At 36.7% G+C, this 25103-nt stretch overlaps 1 protein-coding gene and 1 long non-coding RNA gene across 7 annotated transcripts in view; one reads left to right on the forward strand and one right to left on the reverse strand.

Moving 5' to 3' along the window:
- LOC139358300 (cytochrome c oxidase subunit 8C, mitochondrial-like) overlaps positions 1 to 14641 on the reverse strand; it is a 215607-nt gene extending 200966 nt beyond the window's left edge. For 2 of the 6 annotated variants that reach the window (XR_011613053.1, XR_011613052.1), the window contains exon 1: positions 14472 to 14585. Coding sequence is in view for 1 of the 6 variants with exons in the window: in XM_071078865.1 (XP_070934966.1) it covers positions 11038 to 11148; positions 14472 to 14597 (237 nt within the window). In the remaining 5 variants the exon portion in view is untranslated. Of the gene's footprint in view, positions 1 to 10833; positions 11149 to 12952; positions 13059 to 14471 lie in introns of those variants that run through there. The other 4 variants (XM_071078865.1, XR_011613055.1, XR_011613054.1 and 1 more) reach the window with 4 other exon arrangements.
- Positions 14533 to 25103, forward strand: part of LOC139358301 (uncharacterized) — an 83575-nt gene continuing 73004 nt past the window's right edge. The window contains exon 1 of the long non-coding RNA XR_011613056.1: positions 14533 to 14650. This is a non-coding gene — a long non-coding RNA (uncharacterized lncRNA). The remainder of the gene's footprint in view (positions 14651 to 25103) is intronic.

Below are 25103 nucleotides of genomic sequence, written 5' to 3' on the forward strand. Positions count from 1 at the left end.
GATGGTGGAAAAGTAATTGAAGTTTCAGACCATGAATTTTAAATCATTATAAATAGGCTCAAACACGTTTTTTATTCATCAAAATAGGAGCTATTACAATCAACACATCTTTGCCAATTAGAAATAAGTTTCCTTATTCCTGTAGCATAAAAATCCATGCTTCAGGATTTGATGCACTCTTGGAAAGCATTTTCTGAATTCTGCTTGTTGTGGAAACATTTTCCCTGCAAAAAGTTGTCAAGATGCTTAAAAAAGTGGTAGTCTGTTGGAGAGGGGTCAGGTGAATATGTCTAATTAAGCAAAACTTTGTAGCCCAATTCATTCACCTTTTGAGGTGTTGGTTGTACAAGATGTGGTCCGGCATTGGTATGGAAAAGAATTAGGCCCTTTCTGTTGACCATTGCCAGCTGCAGGCATTGCAGTTTTTGGTGCATCTCATCAATTTGCTGAATGTGCTTCTCAAATGTAATGGTTTAGCCGGGATTCAGAAAGCTGTAGTGGATCAGACTGGCAGCAGACCACCAAACAGTGACCATGACCTTTTTTGGTGCAAGTTTAGCTTTGGAGAGTGCTTTGGAGATTCTTCTCAGTCCATTGACTGAGCTAGTTGTCACTGGCTGTCGTATAAAGTTCACTTTTTGTCACACGTCACAATCCAATCAAGTAATGGTTCATTGTTGCATAGAATAAGATGACACTTCAAAACAACTATTTTTTTTTTCTCATTTTCGCTCAGCTCATGAGACACTCACTTATCAAGCTTCTTCACCTTTCCAATTTGCTTCAAATACCAAATGACCATAGAATGGTCCACACTCAGTTATTCAGCCCCTTCTCATGTAGTTGTAGGAGAATCAGCTTTGATAATTGATCTCAATTGGTCATTGTCAATGGCGGGCCACTACGCTCCTTATCTTCAAGGCTCTCATCTCCTTTGCAAAACTTCTTGAACCACCAGTGCACATTAGTTATCAGTTCCTGGGCCAAAGGCGTTGTTAATGTTGTGAGTTATCTAAGCTGCTTTACTACCCATTTTGAACTTAAATAAGAAAATCGCTCAAATTTGCTTTTAGCCTAACATCATTTCCATAGTCTAAAATAGATACAAAATAAACAGCAAGTAATATCATTGACAACAACAACAACAACAAATAAAGGAGAAGTGCACATTAAGATGGTTTATAACATAACCACATTTATTTAAGAATGTATTGCAATATCAAATGGCAAATTTCAACAATGCAAAAATTATAATTACTTTTGAACCAACCCATAATACCATTTCAATTACTGGTTCTAAATGTACCTTTTTGGCTTGAAGAATTTCTCAATCTACCCTCTACCTACTCTTTGAGATCTAAAAGAAGTTAGTTTCACTATTCTCTCAAGGTGGCAACTTCTGGGCTTCATCTATTCTGTTGCAACTGGTCAATTCTCTCCTGAACACATCTCTATCTTCTACTATTTTGCAAAATGCAGTTTAGAGTAACCAGTAGCTCACATTTTGACTCTTTGCTTCCAGTTCTCCTACCTAGATCTTCCAATTATTTGATAGGTACATGGCATGCCTTTAATATTTCAAAAGGAAAATATCAAATGTGTTTCCACTGCAGTACATTCCTGTCTCCAGCAAAATTCCCTTGCCATCCAACTGCCAATCCAATGATATTCATAGCCTTTCCTTATTTTTGCTACCACCCTCTATACTGCACTGATCAGGGTAAGTAATTCCACCTATTGCATAAAATAGAACACAAAATGCTCTAATTTAACAGAATAAATATGCTCGTAATTAAAGTTAGGGTGGTAAGTGCTTTCTGTTCTAGGCCTATTTGAGGACATAGGCCGAAAAGTGGTCCTGCCATTCATTGGAGCCTTTAAGTTATCTACTGGATCTTCTACATCTATGGCTGACAAGAACAAAGACAGATTTTGAGACTCACAGAAGAAGTTTTAGAGGTCAGAACTAAAAGTAGAAAACACCACTATCAGCAACATTTCATTTGGTAGCTCTGGTGACATATCTCCTGCTTGGCAAGAAAATGCAAAATTCCTGAATGCTGAAAAGCATATTGAAATGTTGAGATAAATGCATACTATTATCTCTATCTCATGATAGGGTGTAGAACTAGATATGTAGGGTGTCTTTAAAGTTTGAGATTTCTGATCTGGGGTTTAACTTTTTTGTTGTTGTTGTTGCTTTATCCTCTAGCAAAAGCCACTGCTGTCCACCAAAAAAACAAACAAACAAACAAAAAAAAACAAAAAACAAAAAAAAACAAAAAACAAAAAAAAAACCCATAGTATGAAGTACCTAATATTGTTACCTTTGTATGTAATTCTAAGTCCTAAGTCACCCAGACTGTGTCTAGCTCTTAAGCAGCCTTCTTGTGAACATGTGTTGGGTTATGATTTACTCTAGTTGTGTTTCATAGTCATCTGAACTTGCCTATTTTCTATCTATAATAGTAATTTTCTATGTCAACTTGACTGGGGGGGGGGCATGGTATGCCCAGATATTTGGTCAAGCATTATTCTGGATGCTTCTGTGAGGGTGTTTTGAATTAAATAACATTTAAATAGACTGAGGAAAGCAGTTTACTCTTTCTAGTACAGGTGGCCCTCATTCAATCAATTGAAGGCATGACTAGAGCAAAAGGCTGACTCTTATCTGAGAAAGAGGGAATTTCTCCTAAGTGATAGCCTTTGAGGTGAGACATGTTTCTTTCCTGCCTTTAAACTTGAACTGAAACATCAGCTCTTTCTAAATCTCTGGCTGCTGGCCTACAGGGTAAAATTTATATAATTAACACTGGATGGTAGAAGACAGAAACAAATGGATAAAAACCAAAAGACACATTAATGAAATGTTTACAACAACAAAAACAAAAGTAGTGATAGAACATTAACATATATAACTAGTAGTATTTTTTATCATGTTGCCTAGAAGCACATCGCATTATCACATTAATTTATTCTTTCTGTCTTTCTCTGTCTTTTTCTTTCTTTGCCTGTCTGCACGTAGTAAACACTCTGTCTGCAAGGGAGAGCCAAGTAATTTATCCAAAATTGCCAGTAACTTGGTGACTAACAATGTTTATTTCAAAGGTGAAATCTTACTAGTTTCACCTGGCTGGAAACTCAAAACCCATGATCTAGACTGCTGTATCAGTAAGGTATGGGCTACTTTGATCTTTATTTGCCTGATAATTTTAACCAACAGCCAAAACATTCCCAACTTGGGAAGAGGAAGGATTAATAAAATTATGCTTAAAAGTTTTGGTGAATTGTTGATGAATCTGGAAAGGTAACTGAGAAATAATGAGAAAGTGCAGCTTTTCATGCAGACTTAATCCGAAAATCATATGGGTATTGCTCTTCGGCATTGTGCCCTATGGTGGCCAAATTGCACAATCGTGAACTCTGTAATTCCTCACTAACAGGATACAAAAATTGTGATGATAGAATCACTTTGGCCTGTTTTTCTCTGTTCAAGTAGAATTTCATTTTACTCGTGCATTTCAAAGTCAGTTATGTTTCTTTTCCCCCATTACTATAGCATTATTGTACATGTTAGAAACATATCCGAGTTTGTTGGAGACCTAGTGGAAAAATTCAAAATACATAGAAAGATGGTGAGGGAATGGGGGTGAGTGAATTCTACATACTAATATTAATAAAGGGAAGATAGTGTGAATGGATGATGAATAATCAAAGAGGTAAACTATACTAGATATTAGAGGTTGATTTATTTATTATTCACTCCCAGTAATTTCTCACATGATTTCCTCAACTATGGAAGTTGGAACACTAGATATTCAATTGCCAAGTTTTTTGTGCTGCTGGACATATGTACATGACACCTTTTGGAAAAATGAAACAGAAGCCAAAATATGGTGGAATTTCTTGGGAAATTTTGCTTTGCTATCACATGGAACACTCCTGTCTTTCTTCTCTTTGTTCTGGCCTATAATGTGAACATGAAGTTAGACATGTGGAAGCTATGTTGCACTCATGAATCCTCAAGCATGAAGAAACCTGTTGACACTGTGGGATAGACATTAATAAATACAGCCTGTTTCCTGATGACATTCTTGATTGTTTAACTAGGTCTGGGCTTCTCATTCTTGAAGTTCTTTTTAATGAGATGTTGTTTAATTCATATTTGTTAAAGACAATGTTATACGAAATAAATGTTTGTGAAGATGTGAAAAAAGAACGCAGAACGTTTTGTTATTTAACCCATACATACGCTGGAGAAAATATTGACCCTTGAACAAAGCCTGGGAACTTGGTCATTGGAATGATCCTTACGTTATTGATTAATGCTGCTATGTATGCCACAGCACTAGGGCATGCAGTAGTAATTTGTCTGGAAAATTTAGCAAGAGTTATTATTTAAATATGATATCTGGCTTGGGGTCTTGTGTTTTGGATGTTATTGCTTGTAATGTAACAGGAACATGCCTATATAACCCGTCCTCTATCAAAGCCTCAGGTTCTGAGACTTAAAGTGGCTTATCTGGGTAGGCATTTCTCGTGTGCCCCTTTAGTTTTCTGTTTGAGTGCATCCTCTGCAGCACTGAAAGAGAAGGACTTGGGAGTCTGCCCTTGACTTCTCTGGACCTTGCCAATGCATATATTTTTCTATTGTTTTACTCTATAACCTTTGCTGAAATAAAATTTAGCCATGAGTTTTACATGCTATTGAGTCCTGTAAGTCCTTCTGGTGAATCATTTAATTTGAGGGTAATCATGGAAAGTCCAAAGAACTGGTGATTGCAGACACATCCATTGCTAACAAATCAACTTTTTTTTTTTTCCAGAAAATTCTCAACTAGTGTGTTATTGAACTGATTTAGTTTGAGTGATTTTCCCAGACATAAATGTTCCATAAAATGTGTTTATTTGAATAGGTTCTGCCAGTTAGAATAGTTACAGTGATATCTATTTGAATCATAATTGGTAATTAAATTGAAATACTGATAATTTCAACAGAATTAAATTTTTTTAGTTTAAAAAGTAAGTATAATTTTTAAAAATATTATAATAAAATAAAGGCATATTTCTGATTTAATATCTAGTGCAGAGGCAGAAACTACTACTAGATACAAAACTATTGGAACAAAGTATGCACCAAATATTACAACGAATGGCAGTTACACTTTGCAGTAGGAGAGTAAAACAAAAAGCTGTTAATTGTGTAATGAAAGATTTTTAAATAATACAGTGAACATGAAGATAACTTTCCCATAAATAAGTAATGAATTTGAGAAAGTTTTATCTAAACAATCAAAAGACAATATCTGATATTAATCATTTGAAATCAAAACTAAGTAACTACCAAAAAGTTTTAAACAATTTTTAATCTGAGCTTGTAAATTCAGCAAACTATAAAACAGCTTGGATTTTTTCAAAGAGTAAGAAACAAAGAATTTATAAGTAATGATTATTTCTGTTGTTAAAATTTTGTTAGAAAATCATGAAGAAAAAAATAAAAAGAAATTGTTAAGTGAAAGATCTTCATGTAAACCACCAAATAATTGTTTTTAAAATAGAGAATCTTTATAACAATACTAATATTCATAGAAGACCTTTGAAATCATATTAAAGATGAATTTATTCAAATTTTGAAGAATTTTTAAGTACTTTAGTTTTAGGTGAGTGTTGCAATATAAGAGACACTGTAAAATTACTACTTTTGACTTTTGTCTGAAAGGACTTGCAAACTTGCAAATAAGTATTTTATTGAATTCATCAACAATAATATTGAACCCTTCCCAGACACGTTTTAGTTTATGTACACCTATCAAAGAATATCAGCTAGACTGAAAAAAAAAGTTGTTGTACCAATGCACTGCACTCCAGCTGTATTAGGTAATAATCTGTATTGATTAATACTTTAAAACAATAGATTGATTTTTCTCTTATTGGTTTGCCCCACTCTGTTAAATAATTGAAAATATTTGTGCTCAGTTTTCTTAAGCACATTTTGTGGAAAGTGTCACAGACACAGTTGTTAAAAATCATTCAATACTGAATAATTTATGAAACTGATGTAATAATTAGATGGCAATAAGTTTGATGAATTTAGTTCTGTTTCAATGCTTATTGGTTGTTTGGTGAAATAATTTTATAGAGATTTACCTTACTCTTAATTAAAATTCAAGAGAACCTTAACACAAAAGGCATACTTGGCCAAAAAAAAAAAAAAAAAATCTTTCATAAAAGCCAACAAATGGCCTTTGCATTTTTGATTTGAATTTTCTCACAAGTGTTGCACTGCAAATGAAAGAACTCAGTTTACAGCCACCAGGAAAAAAAAAAAAGCACTTATTTGTGACCTAGTTAACTATGTTCAAGGATTTGTATTGGAATTGAATTTTAACACAATACAAACAATGTTAATTTTAGACATTTATCATACATTAATCAATATTGAGAAGATTTTAATTTTTATTAACAGTTATGTAAATTGGCTTGAAAAATTGAAAAATTGAAGAAAATGTGTTTGATATTGATAAATTTATAGCCACTATTCTATTTATCACATCTTTGAATCTGATATTAATAGTACTGAATTTACACAAAGATTAGTTAATTAACTTGGGAATATGTAATTTTCAAAACTGGTGTTTTTGCTTAAAAGCAAAATAAATTATTCTCAACTAGATGAACTAGTTGTGTTACTGTGGAATCAAATATTAAATGAAAATATTCTTTGGATCTTTAGTTCAGCTATTGGAAAATTTTAGGTCTGCAAAATCCTTGGTATGTTGTAAGTCTATTTTTTCTACCATGACTTTTATGAAAGCTAAAAACAGATAAATTTTTTGAGAATAAAGTGTAGCTACTATATATTTAATATGAAAAGAAATGGAAAATATCTCATTGTTAATATACATTTGTTATATTTAAAATTATATTTTGAATATGTTGTGCTACACAAAATATATTAATTACACATTTTAAAATTTTTAATGTGTGTCTATAAATTTTAAATTACATATCTCACATTATATGTCTATTGGAAAACACTGATCTGCATAATTTAATTTGTTTCAAACATACTATTTAAAACAATGACTGAAATCATTCAAGTTTTTATTTTTATTTTTTTTTACTTGTCCTTACATAATCTAAGGTATCTAAAATATTGTCAATTCATGCAGAAGTTCATTATGGATCTGCCACCCAGTATTTATTTAAACTTGTTTTTAAAAATATACTGATTTTAATTATATCTTTCCTTCAATCTTCTCTCCATATATTCACTAGCTAATTGACAAAATACTTGATACATACAAATACATCACTTTCAAACTTAAAGGAACCCCTTCTTCTCTATTACATTAGTAGCTGGTGATAAATTGTCCCATTAATTAATTAGCTAATATGCCATTAATTTTTTATAGTCTTTAATGTTATATCTTTTTTTTTTTTTTTTTTTTTGAGACTGAGTCTGGCTCTGTCGCCCAGGCTGGAGTGCAGTGGCCAGATCTCAGCTCACGGCAAGCTCCGCCTCCCGGGTTTACGCCATTCTCGTGCCTCAGCCTCCCGAGTAGCTGGGACCACAGGCGCCCGCCACTTCGCCCGGCTAGTTTTTTTGTATTTTTTAGTAGAGATGGGGTTTCGTGTTAGCCAGGATGGTCTCGATCTCCTGACCTCGTGATCCGCCCGTCTCGGCCTCCCAAAGTGCTGGGATTACAGGCTTGAGCCACCGCGCCCGGCCCAATGTTATATCTTATTTTAATGTTTGGGCCAATTCTTACCAATTAAGTATGTAATATATTGAAAATATTGTGTTATATTTTTTCTAAACTTCAATATACCTCCAAGTAAAAACTCTGTTCCTTCACCGGACACAAAAGTAAATTACAAAACAAAAATTAGGACAATTATGAAGTCCTCCATAGCATTATAGGACATTAGTATCTAATACTGTTTGCACTCTGCTATTTATCTTGTACATCTAAGAACGATAATCTCAAAATGAGGGTTTGAGCAGTTCCATAACTGCCATTTCCCTGGAGAGAAAACACCTGCAATGATAAGGAACAAAGAAAGTTTAAACTCCACCAGTGACTCAGTGTGTTGTCCTTTTGTAGATCTGAGTCAGTTATAATGGATTGAATTTTTCCTCTTAATGAAACTTCTGCCAGGGACTCAAGGATATATTCAGTTGCTATAAACAGTTCCAATGATATAAGGAGAGAGAAAATAAATATCCCAAATGCAACATTAATACTTTTTAACTTATTATGGCTAACATCTGAAATACAGATGCTAAGTTAGTAACTACAGCAAGAGTATTGTGTGGACAGTAACCTTGGTCATCAGCTATAATGGAAAGTCAGAATGATGATGTCATATCATAGTGTCTTCATCAAGGGACTTGAAAACTAACAATTTGCTAGATGCAACTGATGAATTTCAGTTTCAGACAGGGAATCTTTATTTCCTAATTGAATTCAAATTGATGTTTTTAGCAAATGATATTTTTGTGTCAGTGATTAAGATTCGGAAAGGCTCCCCAAAAGTAAAGAGCAAACATAATAAACAACTTAGGTACTATTATATTTTAACACAATAGTTTCCTTCTGAGTGCATTTCACTGAAAATTGCTTAATTACTTGGATCAATTTAACAGCTAGTCATTATGAGGCCATACGTAGCCTATGACATAAAAGTTATCTTCTCTTGCCATTTGTCTACTCTGACACTTTTCCCCTTCTTCCATGCCTCAGTTTCAGAAGACAAGTACTGTACACATAACTGACAGAATACAAAGGAAATTTATTTTGTAGCTTTCTTAGAGGTTGAGAATATTCTAAAAAAATGGATTAACATTTGGAAACATAGGCTATGGTTTCCGTTGTAAGCTACAAAAGAAGTTTATGATATCTGTCAATTAATCCTTCAGCACTCTAGGCACTGTGAATCTTTACTGACAGACATTTTGGGAAACTAATAAAACCAAATAAAATCTAATTGGATCTCTTTAAGACCAAGATACAATTAAAGGAGAAAGTCACAAGTTTTGTTAAATCAAATCTCCTGAGTGTGAAGAGCAGAATTTAATCCATGTTGTAAGAATGAATAAGAGTAAATACAAAATTGGTATGATGATTTTAGAATTGTACTGGTAATCGAGGCAGACTGAGGCAGAATGAAAATAGTTAAATTGTCTCCTAGTGCTGTAGGGGTTGGGAATTCTGTGACAGTCTTCAAACGAATTTAAATACGACCTATGAAATATCAATAATATGCAACAGTGAGGTAACAAGGTCTAAAAATTAATATGACATTAAGATATTAGCTGATCTTTTAATTAAAAATAAAATATTCCTCTGTTGCTTCTATGGAGTCCGTTATCATAGTAATGTCTTGATCAATGGTGCAAATATAGTGAACAAACTGAGTTTACAATTCACAATAGAAATGAGAGTGTTAATTTGGTGCCATCAGCTTACTGTATTAATTTGGCCTGGATATTTTCCTCCTTTGGTTATTCTTCTTTTTTTGTTGTTGTTGTTTGTTCATTTGTTTGTTTTTTTGAGAAGGAGTCTTGCTCTGTTACCCAGGCTGGAGTGCAGTGGGGCAATCTTGGCTCACTGCAACCTCCACCTCCTGGGTTCAGGCAATTCTCCTTAGGTTATTCTATCAAAATCTTGAAGCGGAGTTACATAAAACAGCAAGTTTATGATGTGAACAGATGTCAAGACAGTGTTTACTATGATAACCAAGAAAATAAAGTCTTTGTAAGACTAACAATAAACCACTGGAACATCTACCTGTAAGGGGTTGGAAAACTGATTCTGTCTTTCTGTAGCTGACTAGAATATCCAACATATTCAGGAAAACAATTCTTTTCATACCTGTTACATCAAACAATAATTGTTAAACTCTATGCACCCTAATGAACAACTCTTGGAACAAACAAAGAGAGGAGGAGGGCAAGGACAAACATACATGGAATTGCATTACTTCTCTGTCTGATAACCTATTATTTTTATTGTAATTGCAGTACAAAGAAGAAAAAACATGACCCACTTTACTGCAAAATTTAAATCAGTGTGCCCTCACAACCAATTCTGTTTGTACATACTTGGGAAGAGAAGAGATCAGCTAATGTAACAGAATACTTTGCAACATATGTTTTTGGAAAAATTATTCATTTAACAATGTTTAATTGAATACCTAGTTCCCTTTGGGTACTGACTGTTCTAGCTGCTTGTAATATATATAAGCAAATAAAATGATCCAAGTATACTGTACTTGAAAAGCTTACACATTAGTGAAGAGTGGAAAGACCATAAAGCTACAATACAGTCATACATTGCATAACAATAGAGCTATGTTCTAAGAAATGTGTCATTGGTTGATTTTGTCATTGTAGGTAACATCACAGAGTGCTGTTCACAAACCAAGCAGGTATAATGTACTAAACGCCTAGGCTCTATGGTATAGCCTATTGCTCCTAGTCTGCAAGCCTGTACAGCCTGTTACTGTACCAAATAGTGTAGGCAATAGTAACACAATGGTATTGTGTATCTAAATATATCTAAATATAGAAAAGGTATAGTAAAACTATGGTATAAAAGAAAAAAAAATGGTAATCTGTATAGGGCACACTATGAATAAGCTTGAGGTCTGGAAGTTGCTCTGGGTAAGTCATTAAGTAAGTGGTGAGTGAATGTGAGGGACCAGGACAGTACTATACACAACTATTGACTTTATAAACACTGTACAATTAGGTAACACTAATTTATAAATACGTTTTTCTTTATTAATAAATTTACTTTAGCTTACTATAACTTTGTGAATTTTTAATGTTTTAAATGTCTTGACTCTCGTAAAAACAGTTTAATCACACATTGTATAGCTGTACAAAAATACATATTTTTCTTTATATCCTTACAAGCTTTTTCTCCTTTAAAAACAAAACAAACAAACAAAAAAAACTAAGACACACACACACACCTTAGGACATGCCTAAACAAGGTAAAGATCATCAGTATCGCTGTCTTCCATCTTCTACACTTGTTCCACTAGAAGGTCTTCAGAGACAGTACAAGGAATGAAGCTCTCATCTCCTATGATAACAGTACCTTCTTCTGGAATACCTCCTGAAGGATCTGCCTGGTGCTATTTTATAGTTAATTGTTTTTAATATAAGTAATATATTTAAGTAATATAAAATTACTTTAAAGTAATGATAAAAAGTATCATGTTATAGAAGCATAAACCAGTAACACAGCCATTTGCTATCAAGTATTATATACTCTACATAATTGTATGTGTTATACTTTTATACAACTGGCAGCACAATAGGTCTATTTACATCAGCATCACCACAAACACATGAATAATGCATTGTGCTATGACCTTATGACAGCTACAATGCAACTAGGCCATAGGAATTTTTCAGCTCTATTATAATCTTATGGGGCCACCATCATATATGTGGTATGTCATTGACTGAAATGCCATTATGCAGTTTATGACTGAAAATAATTGACATTATGGTCTAGTTTGAGATGAAAACAAGTAACAAAGGACAATTTAGAATGTAAACCAAAAATAAAATTCTAAGCCCTCCCAACCACCTGAATGGACCCCTCCTCTTAGCCAAGCACATTCCAAAGTTAACCTGAAAAACTGGTTCAGGCTATGATGGAAAGGAGGGGTTGGACATGCCTCATTATACCCTCCTCCTCTTGGAATTTAGGCACAACTCGCCAACATTAACATTAAAACAGAAACTTTAAGACTGACAAAACAGACTCTTTGTAGCAATAAGATACCAACATGACAGACAGCAGGCCCTGAAAGAAACTGAAGTATTTTACCCATGTCGACATAAAGAGTCACATTTTGTAAAATATTTGAAGACACTTACTCTGAGTCAAATATGAGTGATCATGGTCCATGACACAGCACTCAGGAGGTCCTGAGAACCTGTGCCCAAGGTGGTCTGGGTGCAGCTTGGTTTCATACATTTTAAGAAGGCATGAGACATTAGTCAAATACATTTAAGAAATACATTGGTTTGGTCCTGAAACACGGGAAAACTCAAAGCTGGGGGACTTCCAGGCTATAGGTAAACTTAAACATTTTCTGGTTGACAGTTGGTTGAGTTTATCCAAATTCACGGGATCCATAGAAAGGTAATGTTCAGGTTAAGATAAAAAGATTGTGGAGACCAAGTTTATTTTGAACTCTTACCGTGACAATTGATGACAAATGTTTTCTACTAAGATCTTTAAAAGGTGCTAGATTTTAGTTAGTCTCTTTAGGATTGGGAAAGCCTAGTAGAAAAAGATCTACTTATTTATTTTAATAGAGATTCTTTACAGATGCGAATTTTCCCCCACAAAGGACAGCTTTGCAGGGCCACTTCAAGATATGGCAAAGAAACATGTTTTGGGGTAGTAAAATATTTTTATTTTCTTCCTTGTCCTGTAATGTTATGCCAGAGTCAGGTTAGAAAGTAAATCATGATACATAGAATTAAATAAAACCCATCTGATGAGAATTTATGGTTTGTAGGGTATGATTCCCCAGACCACTTAAAGACAGGAATTTGGGCAAAACAAACAAACAAAAAACAACAACAAAAAACAGAGCTTAATCCTCACTCTCAAATATATGTCTTGACATATTTTGAAATGGTCCTACAAAGAAAACAATGAAACAAAAATAAAATCCAGAAACCCCAAGTGCCCTAATTTTTCAGAAATTTGTACTCTCGATATTTTCTGACAGCACAAGATAAATAAGAGAATTTCAATATTTATTTGTGTGGTATCTTTCAAAAAATTTTAAAGAGAATATTGTCCATAAGTGTAATGTTCCTTTACAATAATTTCTTTCCTTTTTCCTTTCTTCCCTCCTTCCTTCCTCCCTCCCTCCTTCCTTCCATCTTTCCCTCTCACTTTCCTTCTTTCTTCTTTTTCCTTCCTTCCTTCCTTCCCTTCCTTCCTCCTTCTTTCCATTTCTTTCTTTCTTCTTTACAAATACTTTTTAATCCTCTGTAGCCTCTTCAGAAAAATTTACTAGAGAAAACATTTAAACATTCTAATTTGTAGCCTTCCAGATTTTTCGTAACTTCTTCCAACATTTCCATTTAGAAGTTATTTTCTTTTCAATATTTAGACACAGTTAATCTGACTTTAAAAACTGTTATGAATCTCTCCACTTGCTGTATTCCCCAAAACAAAGAATATCATGAGATTCATGCAACAAACGAGAATTCTCGTACTATTGCAAAGACTCTGATGCTGTTTCTCCTCCGTTGCTCCCATTTTGCATTATAAAAAAACTCAGACAAAATAACTCTGATCACAATTCAAGTATCACCTCCAGACAGATTTCTATATGGTAATCTCTGAAAATACGGGTTCAATTTGTTTACCCTTTGATCTCTTCATTGGTTTTATCCTCCTGCCTAGTACTAATTCACGAGGACAGAAAACACCTTAGAATTTGTGTGAATATTAGCAATTTGGACTCAAATTTATCTGTCTTTACCTAAGAATTCCGTATGTCTTTCTCTAACCTCACCACCTTTATCTATCCCAACTCCACAACTGCCATGCTGCAGACTTGCTCTGGCAACAACTGTCCCACTGTTTACACCTCCATATCCTCCCAGGACCTATAAGGCCTTTTGTGTTGTACCTATAAGACCATGTTAGAAATTAGATCTCTCTCCTCATAATGCCTACCCCATTAAATCATACACGTGTTATAACTGACCATATCCTACCCAAATAATGTATGAAACATCCTTGTATATCAGAACCCACACAGAACATTACTACATACGTACATATTAGTTGGGTGAAAAGAAAAAAAAAATATTTATCAAGATTTCTACATGAAAGTGAATTCCAATAAAACAGAACTGACCACAAGAGGTACAATTTAGGCTACTGTTAAAAGATATAACTTTTACCATGAAGCATTATATTTCCTTTAATTTTAAAATTAATTATAAAAAGCTAAATATTATTTTAAAGAAAAATTTTTTTTTAAATCATTTTTCTTGTTTTCCGGTTCCAATCTTCACACTCTGGGACTTCGATGCGGCCCAGGATTTCCACCATTTTATCTAAAATGCTAGGTCTTGGCAATGCCAAGGACGTGCAAAGATGGCAAACCATTCCTCCACAAAACCACAGGTCCCCCGCGAGCCAGGCGCTGGTAAAGGGTAACCACGTAGGAGGCCCAATCCCCGCGCGCTTCTCAGGGTCCCCGGCTTTCCGCCCCTGCGCCCGACGACGGCGTCCTCTACGCGACCCTCTCTCAGGCACCTCCTCCGAAAGCGGCCAAGCCACAGTTGCCTCCCGGCTGAGGCCCCGCAGGGCCTGTCCTCCCTTCTCCCCACCCGTAGAGGCGCCGCGCCTTGGTTATGCGCTTCCCGCCCGCACTAGCGGCGCAGCCATGAGGGGCGGGCCTCAACTCACCGTGGCCAATAAGGACTGTTGGCGCGGTGACTGCGACGGAGCAAACAGAAGAGCGGGCTGCAGCTCTGGCAGGGCCATGTGGCGGTAGTGGCGGCAGACAGGACAGAGCCCGGGCAGGAGAGGCATAGCACGTCAGGTGAGACAAAGACAGGCGTGGCCAACGAGACACCACAAGTGAGGTGAGACCAAGTGGTGCCAGCTCCAGGGAGGGTGTGGCAAATGGCTTGTGCAGACACTCCAACCACGAGGGGGCGCTCTGCCTTCGCCCCCTGCTCCGACCCTTCTGCCCAGCTCCCCCTGCTCTGCCCCGCCTCTTCTGCTCAGCGTCTCCTGCCCATCCCTGCCCCTTCTGCTCCGCACCTCCTGCTCTGGCCTGCCTTTTCCAGTCAGCTCCCCCTGCAACCTCCCAGCCTTATTCACCTCAGTTTCCACCCACATGGCCTACCCACTAAAAAACTCTCTTGCCACCTTCCCCTGGGCCCCAACCCCACCCCACACTAAGTCTCTCTTTTCTCCTGGGTAAGGTGAGGGACTTGGCACCCCTACTCCTTCCCTTTGTCTTCCTCTTTACCTATACTTTATATGCCTCTCAACATGCCCTGGCATTGGCAGAGTTTATAGCTCACTGTTCTCTAATGCAAATTAAATCTTCCGTTAAATGTCTATAGGTTAATTCTTAACACTGAAAACCGAGAACAAGTTTTTGTAGTCTGCTGATGATATAAAAAATATTCATGGCAGGGTCTATCATTAGAACAGCATGGGAAAGATCTGCCACCCTGATTCAATTACCTCCCACCAGATGCCTCACACAACACGTGGGAATTCAAGATGAGATTTGGGTGGGGACACAGCCAAACCGTATCACATGGCTAGCACTTTTTACTAAATACAGTTTGAACACAGTTTTAACACACTGTTTTCTCATAGTATGCCTATGAATTATCTGAAATCATTTTAACACAAATAAATGGTGTTATACTCTTACTAAGTTAGACCTATAAGTAGTATATAGCTAATGAGGTTTATACTTACTAAATTTTATTTAATGTGTACAACTGGAACTACTGGTTGACTTTTAAGCAAGGTGATCTTTTATAACTTGTGTATTCCATTTCACTATTTATATTAATATCTTTCCTTTTAAAAGTAAATATATCCATTAAACATTCTTAACGTTGGTTGAAGATGATCCTATTCAATCAGCAATTACATGAACATTGAAGCAAAGCCTCTGGGTGTTGCATAATTGAGAATAAAACCATGGATTCCCAATTTAAAAAATCAGAGGATGAAACAGCAGTAATTTAAAAAGTTCTAATTCAAAGTAAGTTTATGTATTTGTATATAATAACCATTAAAAGTTACATTTTTATTTAAAATAAATTTCATCTCTCATTTCATCTTAGTATAATTAAGATAGTCCTATTTCTGGCCAAAGGAAATAAAGAGAAACTTTAGATTTTTATGCAGATAGAGAGTGAACTGGTAGGGAAAAATAACAGGTTATAGTAATAATTTCCAATATAATTATAGGAAGATAGTGGTGCTTAGTGCCTCCACCAACATCAAACTATATATTTAATCTTCTGATTTTTGTTTAATCAACTTTAGCAATATGTTCATGCTTAGTTACAGAACCTTAATGAGTAACTTCTAATTTCACCCTATCTATCCTGTTCTAATTTATCTAATACTTTCCATTTTACTAATTTTGAATTATCCACATCAATTCATATCATAAGGAAAATATTTTCCCATTTTGCAACATAAGAAATTATTACAAACCTTTTCCAAAACAAGACAGGTACTATTTACTGGGTTACTTACACAATCAGGATTACCTAATGTCAGGTTGCATTATTATTATTATTATTATTATTATTGTTATCATCATTTTGAGATGGAGTTTCACTCTTGTTGCCCAGGCTGGACAGGCTGGACAAGCTGGAGTGCAACGGTACAGTCTCGGCTCACTGCAACTTCTGCCTCCCGAGTTCAAGAGATTCTAGTGCCTCAGTCTCCTGAGTAGCTGGGATTACAGGCGTGCACCACCACACCCAGCTAATTTTTGTATTTTTAGTAGAGATGGAGTTTCACCATGTTGGCCAGGCTTGTCTCGAACTCCTGACTTCAGGTGATCTGCCCGCCTTGGCCTCCAGAAGTGCTGGGTTTACAGGCATGAGCCACAGTACCTGGCTGGTTGCATTATTTTTATAGTGACATATTTATAGTGAACGAAGAAGACACATTTGGACAACACAGAATCTATTGGACAGTACATATAGGACACATAGAGGACAGAAAAAGCATAAAAATCTTTTATTCTGTAATGCCTATAAGAAAACAACATGAAATGAAAACTCAGGTATGAGATGAAAACTGAAATAGAGAAGCATGGTAGGCATCTTTCTTTCCCTTGGCCTGAGTGTCTTCATTTCTAAAATTGAGAGCCGGGAGAAAACGGCTATTTTTTTCTTTCGAACAGAAGTTACATGCCAAAAGAGTCTGTGAGATAACACAGATACAATGTAATCAAATAATGTCAGCTGAGGAAATAGTAATTTTGTGAGGTTTCATATCAAAATAAAGGTCATGCACTCAAATGATGGTACAATCAGAAGGATTTCTGAACATTTACTGGTTAAGCAGCCTTCGTACACTTGGCTCTCCTTTATAGGAATCCTAAGATGCTGTCATAAACAAATATTACAGTAAGAAATAAAGAGACAACAAAAACTGTGTAATCACAGATTTTAGGATTAGTCGGGGTTCACTATCACAACTAGAAAGATTTTCTAGTCATGGCCGGGCGCGGTGGCTCAAGCCTGTAATCCCAGCACTTTGGGAGGCCGAGATGGGCGGATCACGAGGTCAGGAGATGGAGACCATCCTGGCTAACACGTTGAAACCCCGTCTCTACTCAAAAAAATACAAAAAACTAGCTGGGTGATGTGGCGGGCGCCTGTAGTACCAGCTACTCGGGAGGCTAAGGCAGGAGAATGGCATAAACCCGGGAGGCGGAGCTTGCAATGAGCTGAGATCCGGCCACTGCACTCCAGCCTGGGCGACAGAGCCAGACTCGGTCTCAAAAAAAAAAAAAAAAAAAAAAAGATTTTCTAGTCTGGAATACTGCCATATTTTAGGAGCCCTGAGAGTCAGTCTCTGAGATGGATATTAAGTTGGTTAAGAAGTACGCTTGGAATCAATACCTGGGCAAGGAAATGGGAAAGAAGCAGGAGGGAGGAAGAAAAGTCAAGCTATTATCCAGACCCAACAAAAGTCTCACCTAACTTGGTGAGAAGTTCAGTAGCTTGAATAGCCCCATAGCCCTTCAGGGTCATCCTAAAATTGGATTGGATGGCCCAGAACTTATGTTTCAACATCAACCAATTATTAAATATGGGCTTCTGCAAACACACACACACACACACACACACACACACACAGTCATAGGCCAGGCAACTCTCTAAGAGCTGAGGCAATCCCTGAAGAGCAGTTTGTCTTCTGACAGCATTCTCGGCAGAAGGGTAGTAAGTCCTTCATTGAATGGAAAACTGGGGAGCCCATAATAGTAACTGCTATAGTCTATCTGTTGCAGCATTCTGATTTACTTCTTTGTGCACACCCTGGGAACAGCCTTTCCAGAATTACAGTAGACCTCTACTTTTGAGGGAATTTAAAAAGGAAGATTCAAGGAGTACTCTACACTCCCCAAATGCAGCAGCTGGTGTGAGGATGCAAATGATTCTCATTGTTTCTCAACTACTATTGTGTATTTTATATTTTCAATCTCCTCTAGCACCCCTACTAATCATGGTGATTTATCTGGTCTTTGGCTCGTGGAATCCCAAGCTGACTCATCATGACTCTGATTGACAAGAGTTTCTTCTCTGTGTTTATTGTCACAATTGAACAAAACCATTGCAATAAATGGTCTCTCAAACATATAATTAACAGCACAGTTAATTACCAGTGCCATTTTTCTTTCTCTAGGTTATCTTAAATCAACACTAGTGATAATGTTAACAATTGGTTTGCTGCTTTAAGCTGGGTGCTATATGTGCTCCCCTATTCCTCAATGATAACCTAAAGCCAAGTGATCAAGGTCCACAACATGATCTTATTGCTTTATCGAACAAGTTTTGTAGTCTATGATCTGCAAGAAGGTGACTCTCAAGTAGAGTTGGACATGCAAATTGCTTACTAGTAAGGGCATTTGAGATCAATATCTATGGAAGGGCAAGGAAAGACGAAAACTAGGCAGAAGCTCAACTGTGCTGCAAGCTCAACAGCACCTTTACTAATCCTGCCAAAATGGCTCTTAAGAGTTTGTCCTGTATTTGGTTCATTATAGTCAGTACTTTTTTTTTTTTTTTTTTTTTTTGAGATGAGGTCCTTCTCTGTTGCCAAGCTGGAGTACAGTGGTGTGACCTCAGCTCACTGCAACCTCCACCTCCCAGGTTGAAGTGATTCTTCTGCCTCAGCCTCCCAAGTAGCTGGGACTCCAGGCACCCACCACCATGCCTGGCTAATTTTTTTAATACTATTTTTGTATTTTTAGGAGACATGAGATTTCACCATATTGGCCAGGCTGGTCTTGAACCCGTTATAGTCGGTACTTTATACTTCCGTTTGATAGTTGTTAGAAGTGAGCCAGCCTGGGAAACAGCACTACCTTGAGCCAGGCTGAGGCAATCTTTGAAGATCCTTCAGAGATTAAGGTTTTCTTCCATCAGTATTATTTAATAGTTGGTGTCACAAGTCCCTCATTGAAGAGGAACCTATGTGGTACATTGCAGAATCCAACAGTTGTCATTAGTAGTAATAGCCCCATATTCAGACATATGATATTAAAATTTTAAATCCTTTGTTCATTAATTAAGAAGCTTCAGATAATATACAAGTTTATCTGAGTTTGGAAACAGTCTTAACCCTGGGAGTTTAAAAGCTTCCATGATTGGAAAATAAAATAAAAAATATTTAAATTGCCCCTTTCACATATAGTTGACATTTAGCAGGTAGCAGGTTAATTGGTAGATTAATAAGATGATTAAGTAGTTAGTTAACATAATTAGTAGGTTTGGGTTGCCCTTCATTAGATATAAAAGTGACTAAAATGGAGTACCTGTCATGGAATTGGCTTAGAGAGGAGGAAGAGAGTTTTAAAATGTATGAACCAATGCATAGGATGTAGTTATAAGTTCTATGGAGAAAAGAGTAACACCAGAAAATAAACAAATGAATAAATATTTGATGGACTCCTCATAAATATGTTCTAACTTTATACAAACGTTTTAAGAGTAACAGTAATTTTCATTTCATTGCTGAGAAAAATAAGACCAAAAAAGCAAATAAATTGCTTGAAAATCACACGTTTAAGTGGTAAAGCCAACATTCAAACCAAAATAACCTGGACTTTAACAACCTAGCTCTTATATCTGCATTTCCATGTATGTTGCAACATTATTCACAATATCCAAGGCATGGGATCAGACTAAGTGGCCATCAGCTGATGAATGATGAAATAAAATGTGATGTAAATACATAAGGAAATACTATTTAGCCCTAGAAAGAAGAAAATTACATCATTTGCAGCAACGTAGATGAACCCGGAGGACACCATGCTAAGTGAAAGTAGCCAAGCAAAGGCAAATAAATACTGCATGATCTCACTTGTATTCTAATATGGTTTGTCTCTGTTCCACACCCAAATCTCTTCTCAAATTCTAATCCCCACTTGCTGAGGGAGGGACATGGTGGGAGATGATTGGAACGTGGGGGCAGTCTCTCCCATACTGTGCTGGTGATAATGAGTTTTCATGAGACCTGGTGGTTTTAAAGTGTGGCATTTCTCCTCTCACACTCTCTCTCTCCTGCTACCATGTGAAGAAGGTCCTTGTTTCCCCTCACCTTCTGCCACAGCCATGCAGAATGTGAGTCAATTAAACCTTTTTTTTTTTTTTTGTAAATTATCCAGTCTCAAGTTGTTCTTTATAGCAGTGTGAAAACAAACTAATACAAAAAAAAAAAAAATAGTACTAGAAGTTGGTATTGCTTTAAAGATACCTGAAAATGTGGAAGTGACTTTGGAACTAGGAAATGAGAAATTGGGAAGGTTTGGAAGGCTCAGAAGAAGACAGATGAGGAAAAATTTGAAACTTCCTAGAGACTTGTTGAATGGTTGTGACCAAAATGCTGATAGTGATGTAGACAATTAACTCCAGGTTGGCGTGGTCTTGGATGGAGATGAGGAACTTGTTGGGAACTGGAGTAAAGGTCACTCTTGATATGCTTTAGCAAAGAGAGTGACAGCATTTTTCCCCTGCTGTAGGGATGTATGGAACTTTGAACTTGAGAGAGATTATTTAAGGTATCTGGCAGAAGAAATTTTTACAACAAAGCATTCAAGATGTAACCTGGCTTTTTCTGAAAATATATAGTCATATGCATTCACAAACAGGTGACTTGAAATTGGAACTTATGTTTAAAAGGGAAGCAGAGCATAAAAGTTTGGAAAATTTGCAGTGTGATCATGCAGTAGAAAAGAAGAACCCATTTTCTGGGAAGAAATTCAAGCTGGCTGCAGAAATATGCATAAGTAATGAGAAGCCAAATGTTAATATCCAAGACAATAGGGAAAATGTCTCCAGGGCATTTCATAGTTCTTGACAGCAGCCCCTCTGGTCACAGACCCAGAGGCTTGGGAGGCAAAAATGGTTTTGTGCGCCAGGCCCATACCCCTGCCATTCTGTGCAGCCTTGGGACATGGCACCCTGCATCCCAGCTGCTCCAGCTGCACCCATGGCTAACAGGGGTCAAGGTGCAGCTCAGGCCATTACTTCAGAGGGTGCAAGCCCCAAGACTTGGTGGCTTCCATGTGGTGTTGGTCCTGCAGGTGTACAGAAGACAACAGTTGAGCTTTGAACACCTCTGTCTAGATTTCAGAGGTGTATGGAAATGCCTGGATATCCAGGCAAAAGTCTGCTGCAGGGGTGGAGCACTCATGGAGAATATCTGCTTGGGTAACACAGAGGGAAAATGTGGTAATGTGGGATTGGAGTCCCCACAGAAAGTTCCTACTGGGTCACTGCCTAGTGGAGCTATGAGAAGTGGGCTACCATCCTCCAGCTCTAGAATGATAGTTGCACTGACAGCTTGTACCATGCACCTGGCAAACCACAGATACTCAACACCAGCCCATAAAGGAGCTGCCCAAAGTCTTGGGAGTCCACCCCTTGCATCAGTATGCTCTGCATGTGAGACATGGAGTCAAAAGATATCATTTTGGAGCTTTAGGATTTAATGGTTACCCTGCCAGGTTTCAGAGTTGCATGTGGTCCCTGACCCCTTTGTTTTGGACAATTTTTCCCATTTCGAATGGGAACATTTATCCGTTGCCCTTACCCCTATTGTATTTTGGAAGTAACTAACTTGATTTTGGTTTTACAGGCTCATAGGTGGAAGGGACTTGCCTTGTCCAGATGAGACTTTGGATGTGGACTTTTGAGTTAATGCTGAAATAAGACTTTGGGGTAGGGTTGGGAAGACATGATTGATTTTTCTTTTTCTTTTTTTTTGGGGGGTGTGTGGGGGAGACAGAGTCTCGCTGTGTCACCCAGGCTGGAATGCAGTGGTGTGATCTCGGCTCACTGCAACCTCAGCTTCCCAGGTTCAAGTGATTTTCCTGCCTCAGCCTCCCGAGTAGCTGGAATTCCGAGTAGCTGGAATTAGCCTGGCTAATTTTTGTATTTTTAGTGGAGACAGGATTTCACCATGTTGGACAGGCTGGTCTCGATGACATAACTTATTTTGAAATGTGAAAAAGAACATTAGATTTGGGAGAGGCTGGGGTGGAATTGTATGGTTTGGCTCTGCACCAAAATCTCATCTTGAATTGTAATCCCTGCATGGTCAGGGAGGGACCTGTTGGGAGGCGACTGGATCATGGGGGCAGTTTCCCCTGTGCTGTTCTTCTGATAGTGAGTGAGCTCTCACAAGAGCTGATGGTTTTAAAATGTGGCAGTTTCCCCCTTGCACCCTCTCTCCTGTCACCATGTGAAGAAGGTAGTTGTTTCCCCTTCACGTTCTACTATGATTTTAAGTATCCTGATGCCTACCTAGCCATATGGAGCCATGAGGCAATTAAACCTATTTTCTTTATAAATTACCCAGTCTCACGTAGTTTTTCTTAGCATTGTGAAACTGGACTAATCCATATGCATAATTTAAAAAGTTGAACTCATAGAAGTAGAGAGTAAAATGGCATTTACCAAAGCCAAGAGAAGGAACGAAAAGACGATGTTCATCAAAGGGAAAAATGTTTCAGTTAGGCAGGAAGAATAAATTTTTGACAACCTTTGCAAGCAGGGTGATTGTATTTTGTCATAATATATTGTACATTTCAAAATTGCTGAGATTAAATTTTATATATATAACCACAAAAAAGATGGGTGAGGTCATTAATATGTCAATTACCTTGAATTTTCATTCTATATTATTGTATACATATATCAAAATATCACAGTGTACCCATAAATATATACAACTATAATTTCTCAATTAAAAATAATATTGATGAAGAAATACTAGCTGTTAGCAACTACAAATATTGGAAGAAGTGTATTTGGAATAATCATAAAAGTTCATAAATGCTGTTTCAGTTATAGTATACATTAACCTTTGAGTTTCCTGTGCTGTTGCGGTTAATTAAAGATACAGAGGCCAAGTGCAGTAGCTTATGCCTGTAATCCCAGCACTTTTGGAGGCCGAGGCAGGCAGAGCATCTGAGGTCAGGAGTTTGAGACCAGCCTGACCAATATGATGAAACCCTATGTCTGCTAAAAATACAAAAATTAGCGAGGTGCGGTGGCATGTGCCTGTAATCCTAGCTACTCGGGAGGCTGAGACAGGAGAATCACTTGAACCTGGGAGGCGGAGGTAGCAGTAAGCCGAGATCACGCCATTGCACTCCAGCAAAACTCTATGTCAAAAAAAAATTTAAAAAGCTACAGTTTAATACCAGTAAAACAATAACGATTTTACTGCTGTGTATAAAAAATATACCTTTCCATTATCATATGATAAGATGTATGTATGTTATATAAGATATATTGTATAGATATAATAGCATGGGAACATTAAGGTGTGTATTAATGTGTAGCATATATACATGTATGAATGTGTTGTTGGCTCTGTGTGTTTGTGTGTATGTGACGGGGTTAGGAGAGAGAAATACAAAATCCTGGAATGCACAATATCAGGCTATCGTCAATGCTATTTTGGCACTATATGAGGAAGCATGGGTTACTTATTAAAAATCAGTTCAACTATTAGAGATAAAGCGATAGACTATGATTACTGATAAATTTTCACATTATGGCAATTATTTCAAATAACCTATTGAAACTGATTTCTTAAATTCTATTGCTATTTATAAGGAATCACAGCTTGTATCAGTTAGAGTTAGCTCTTTTGTGTGGGAGAAGAGCAAGTAAAAGTCAAATTATTCACAAAAGGAAGGTCTCATGAGGATTTTTTAAATGATAGAATGTACAGCATTTTTCTTATAGTCATAAAGTATTGACTAAAGAAAAAACTGTTACTAAGCAACACCTCCACTCCCCTACCCACTGCCTTATTTAGTTTCATGTGCAAATTCACTGAATAAGTGTCTTTGCCAAAATTTTTTTAACAAAATATGCCCAAATCAAATTGAAACCACCATCTAGCCAAACAGAAAGCTCAGGAAAACATATTACTATCTACTCTCATTATTACCTAAAAACTCAACTTGCAAATGTGTCATACAGAATACACAAATTTCGTTAATTATATTTTTTGGGCAGTTTTCCAGTTCATGGATTTGAATCAGTAATGTAACCTTCTCTAGCTCCAAATACTGTGTCCCTTTGTTTCTACTTAAAAAATGAGGAAAATGTCCGGGGCCCAGTGGCTCACGCCTGTAATCCCAGCACTTTGGGAGGCTGAGGCGGGTGAATCACAAGGTCAGGAGTTCGTTACCAGCTTGGCCAACATGGTGAAATCCCCTCTACTAAAAATACAAAAAATTAGCTGGGCGTGGTGGCAGGCAGGCCCCTGTAATCCCAGCTACTCGGGAGGCCGAGGCAAGAAAATTGTTTGAATCCAGGAGGCGGAGGTGGCAGTGAACTGAGATCATGCCACTGCACTCCAGCCCGGGTGACAGTGCAAGACTCTGTCTCAAAAAAAAAAAAAGAGAAACTTTTTTTTCAGTGTTCTTTCGTTACTTAAAGTGTCATTTTGGTTTTGAAGTAGAATGAGTGAAACCTTATAGTCTGTGCCGAATGTTTAATTGCATTGAACATAATTTGGTCAACATATTTGATGCTTTGTTACTACAAATGATTTGTCTAACAAAATGATAGAAATTAATGCATAATGATGGTTTTGATAGTAGAGTTTTCAAGTCTGATTTTCCTTAGATAAAAGTTAGAGAATGCCTGATAAATTGAAAAAAATAATATAATATAGAAATTTAAATAAGCCAAAATTCACCAGTAGTAATTTTTCTCCACTATTTATCATATAAGTATTAACATTCAAAATAGCCATGTGGTTATGTTAAAATTTTAGGAAATAGCAAAAAAAATT

The sequence above is a fragment of the Macaca nemestrina genome, chromosome 14 (genome assembly GCF_043159975.1).
Source record: "Macaca nemestrina isolate mMacNem1 chromosome 14, mMacNem.hap1, whole genome shotgun sequence".
In the NCBI taxonomy this organism is placed as follows: domain Eukaryota; kingdom Metazoa; phylum Chordata; class Mammalia; order Primates; family Cercopithecidae; genus Macaca; species Macaca nemestrina.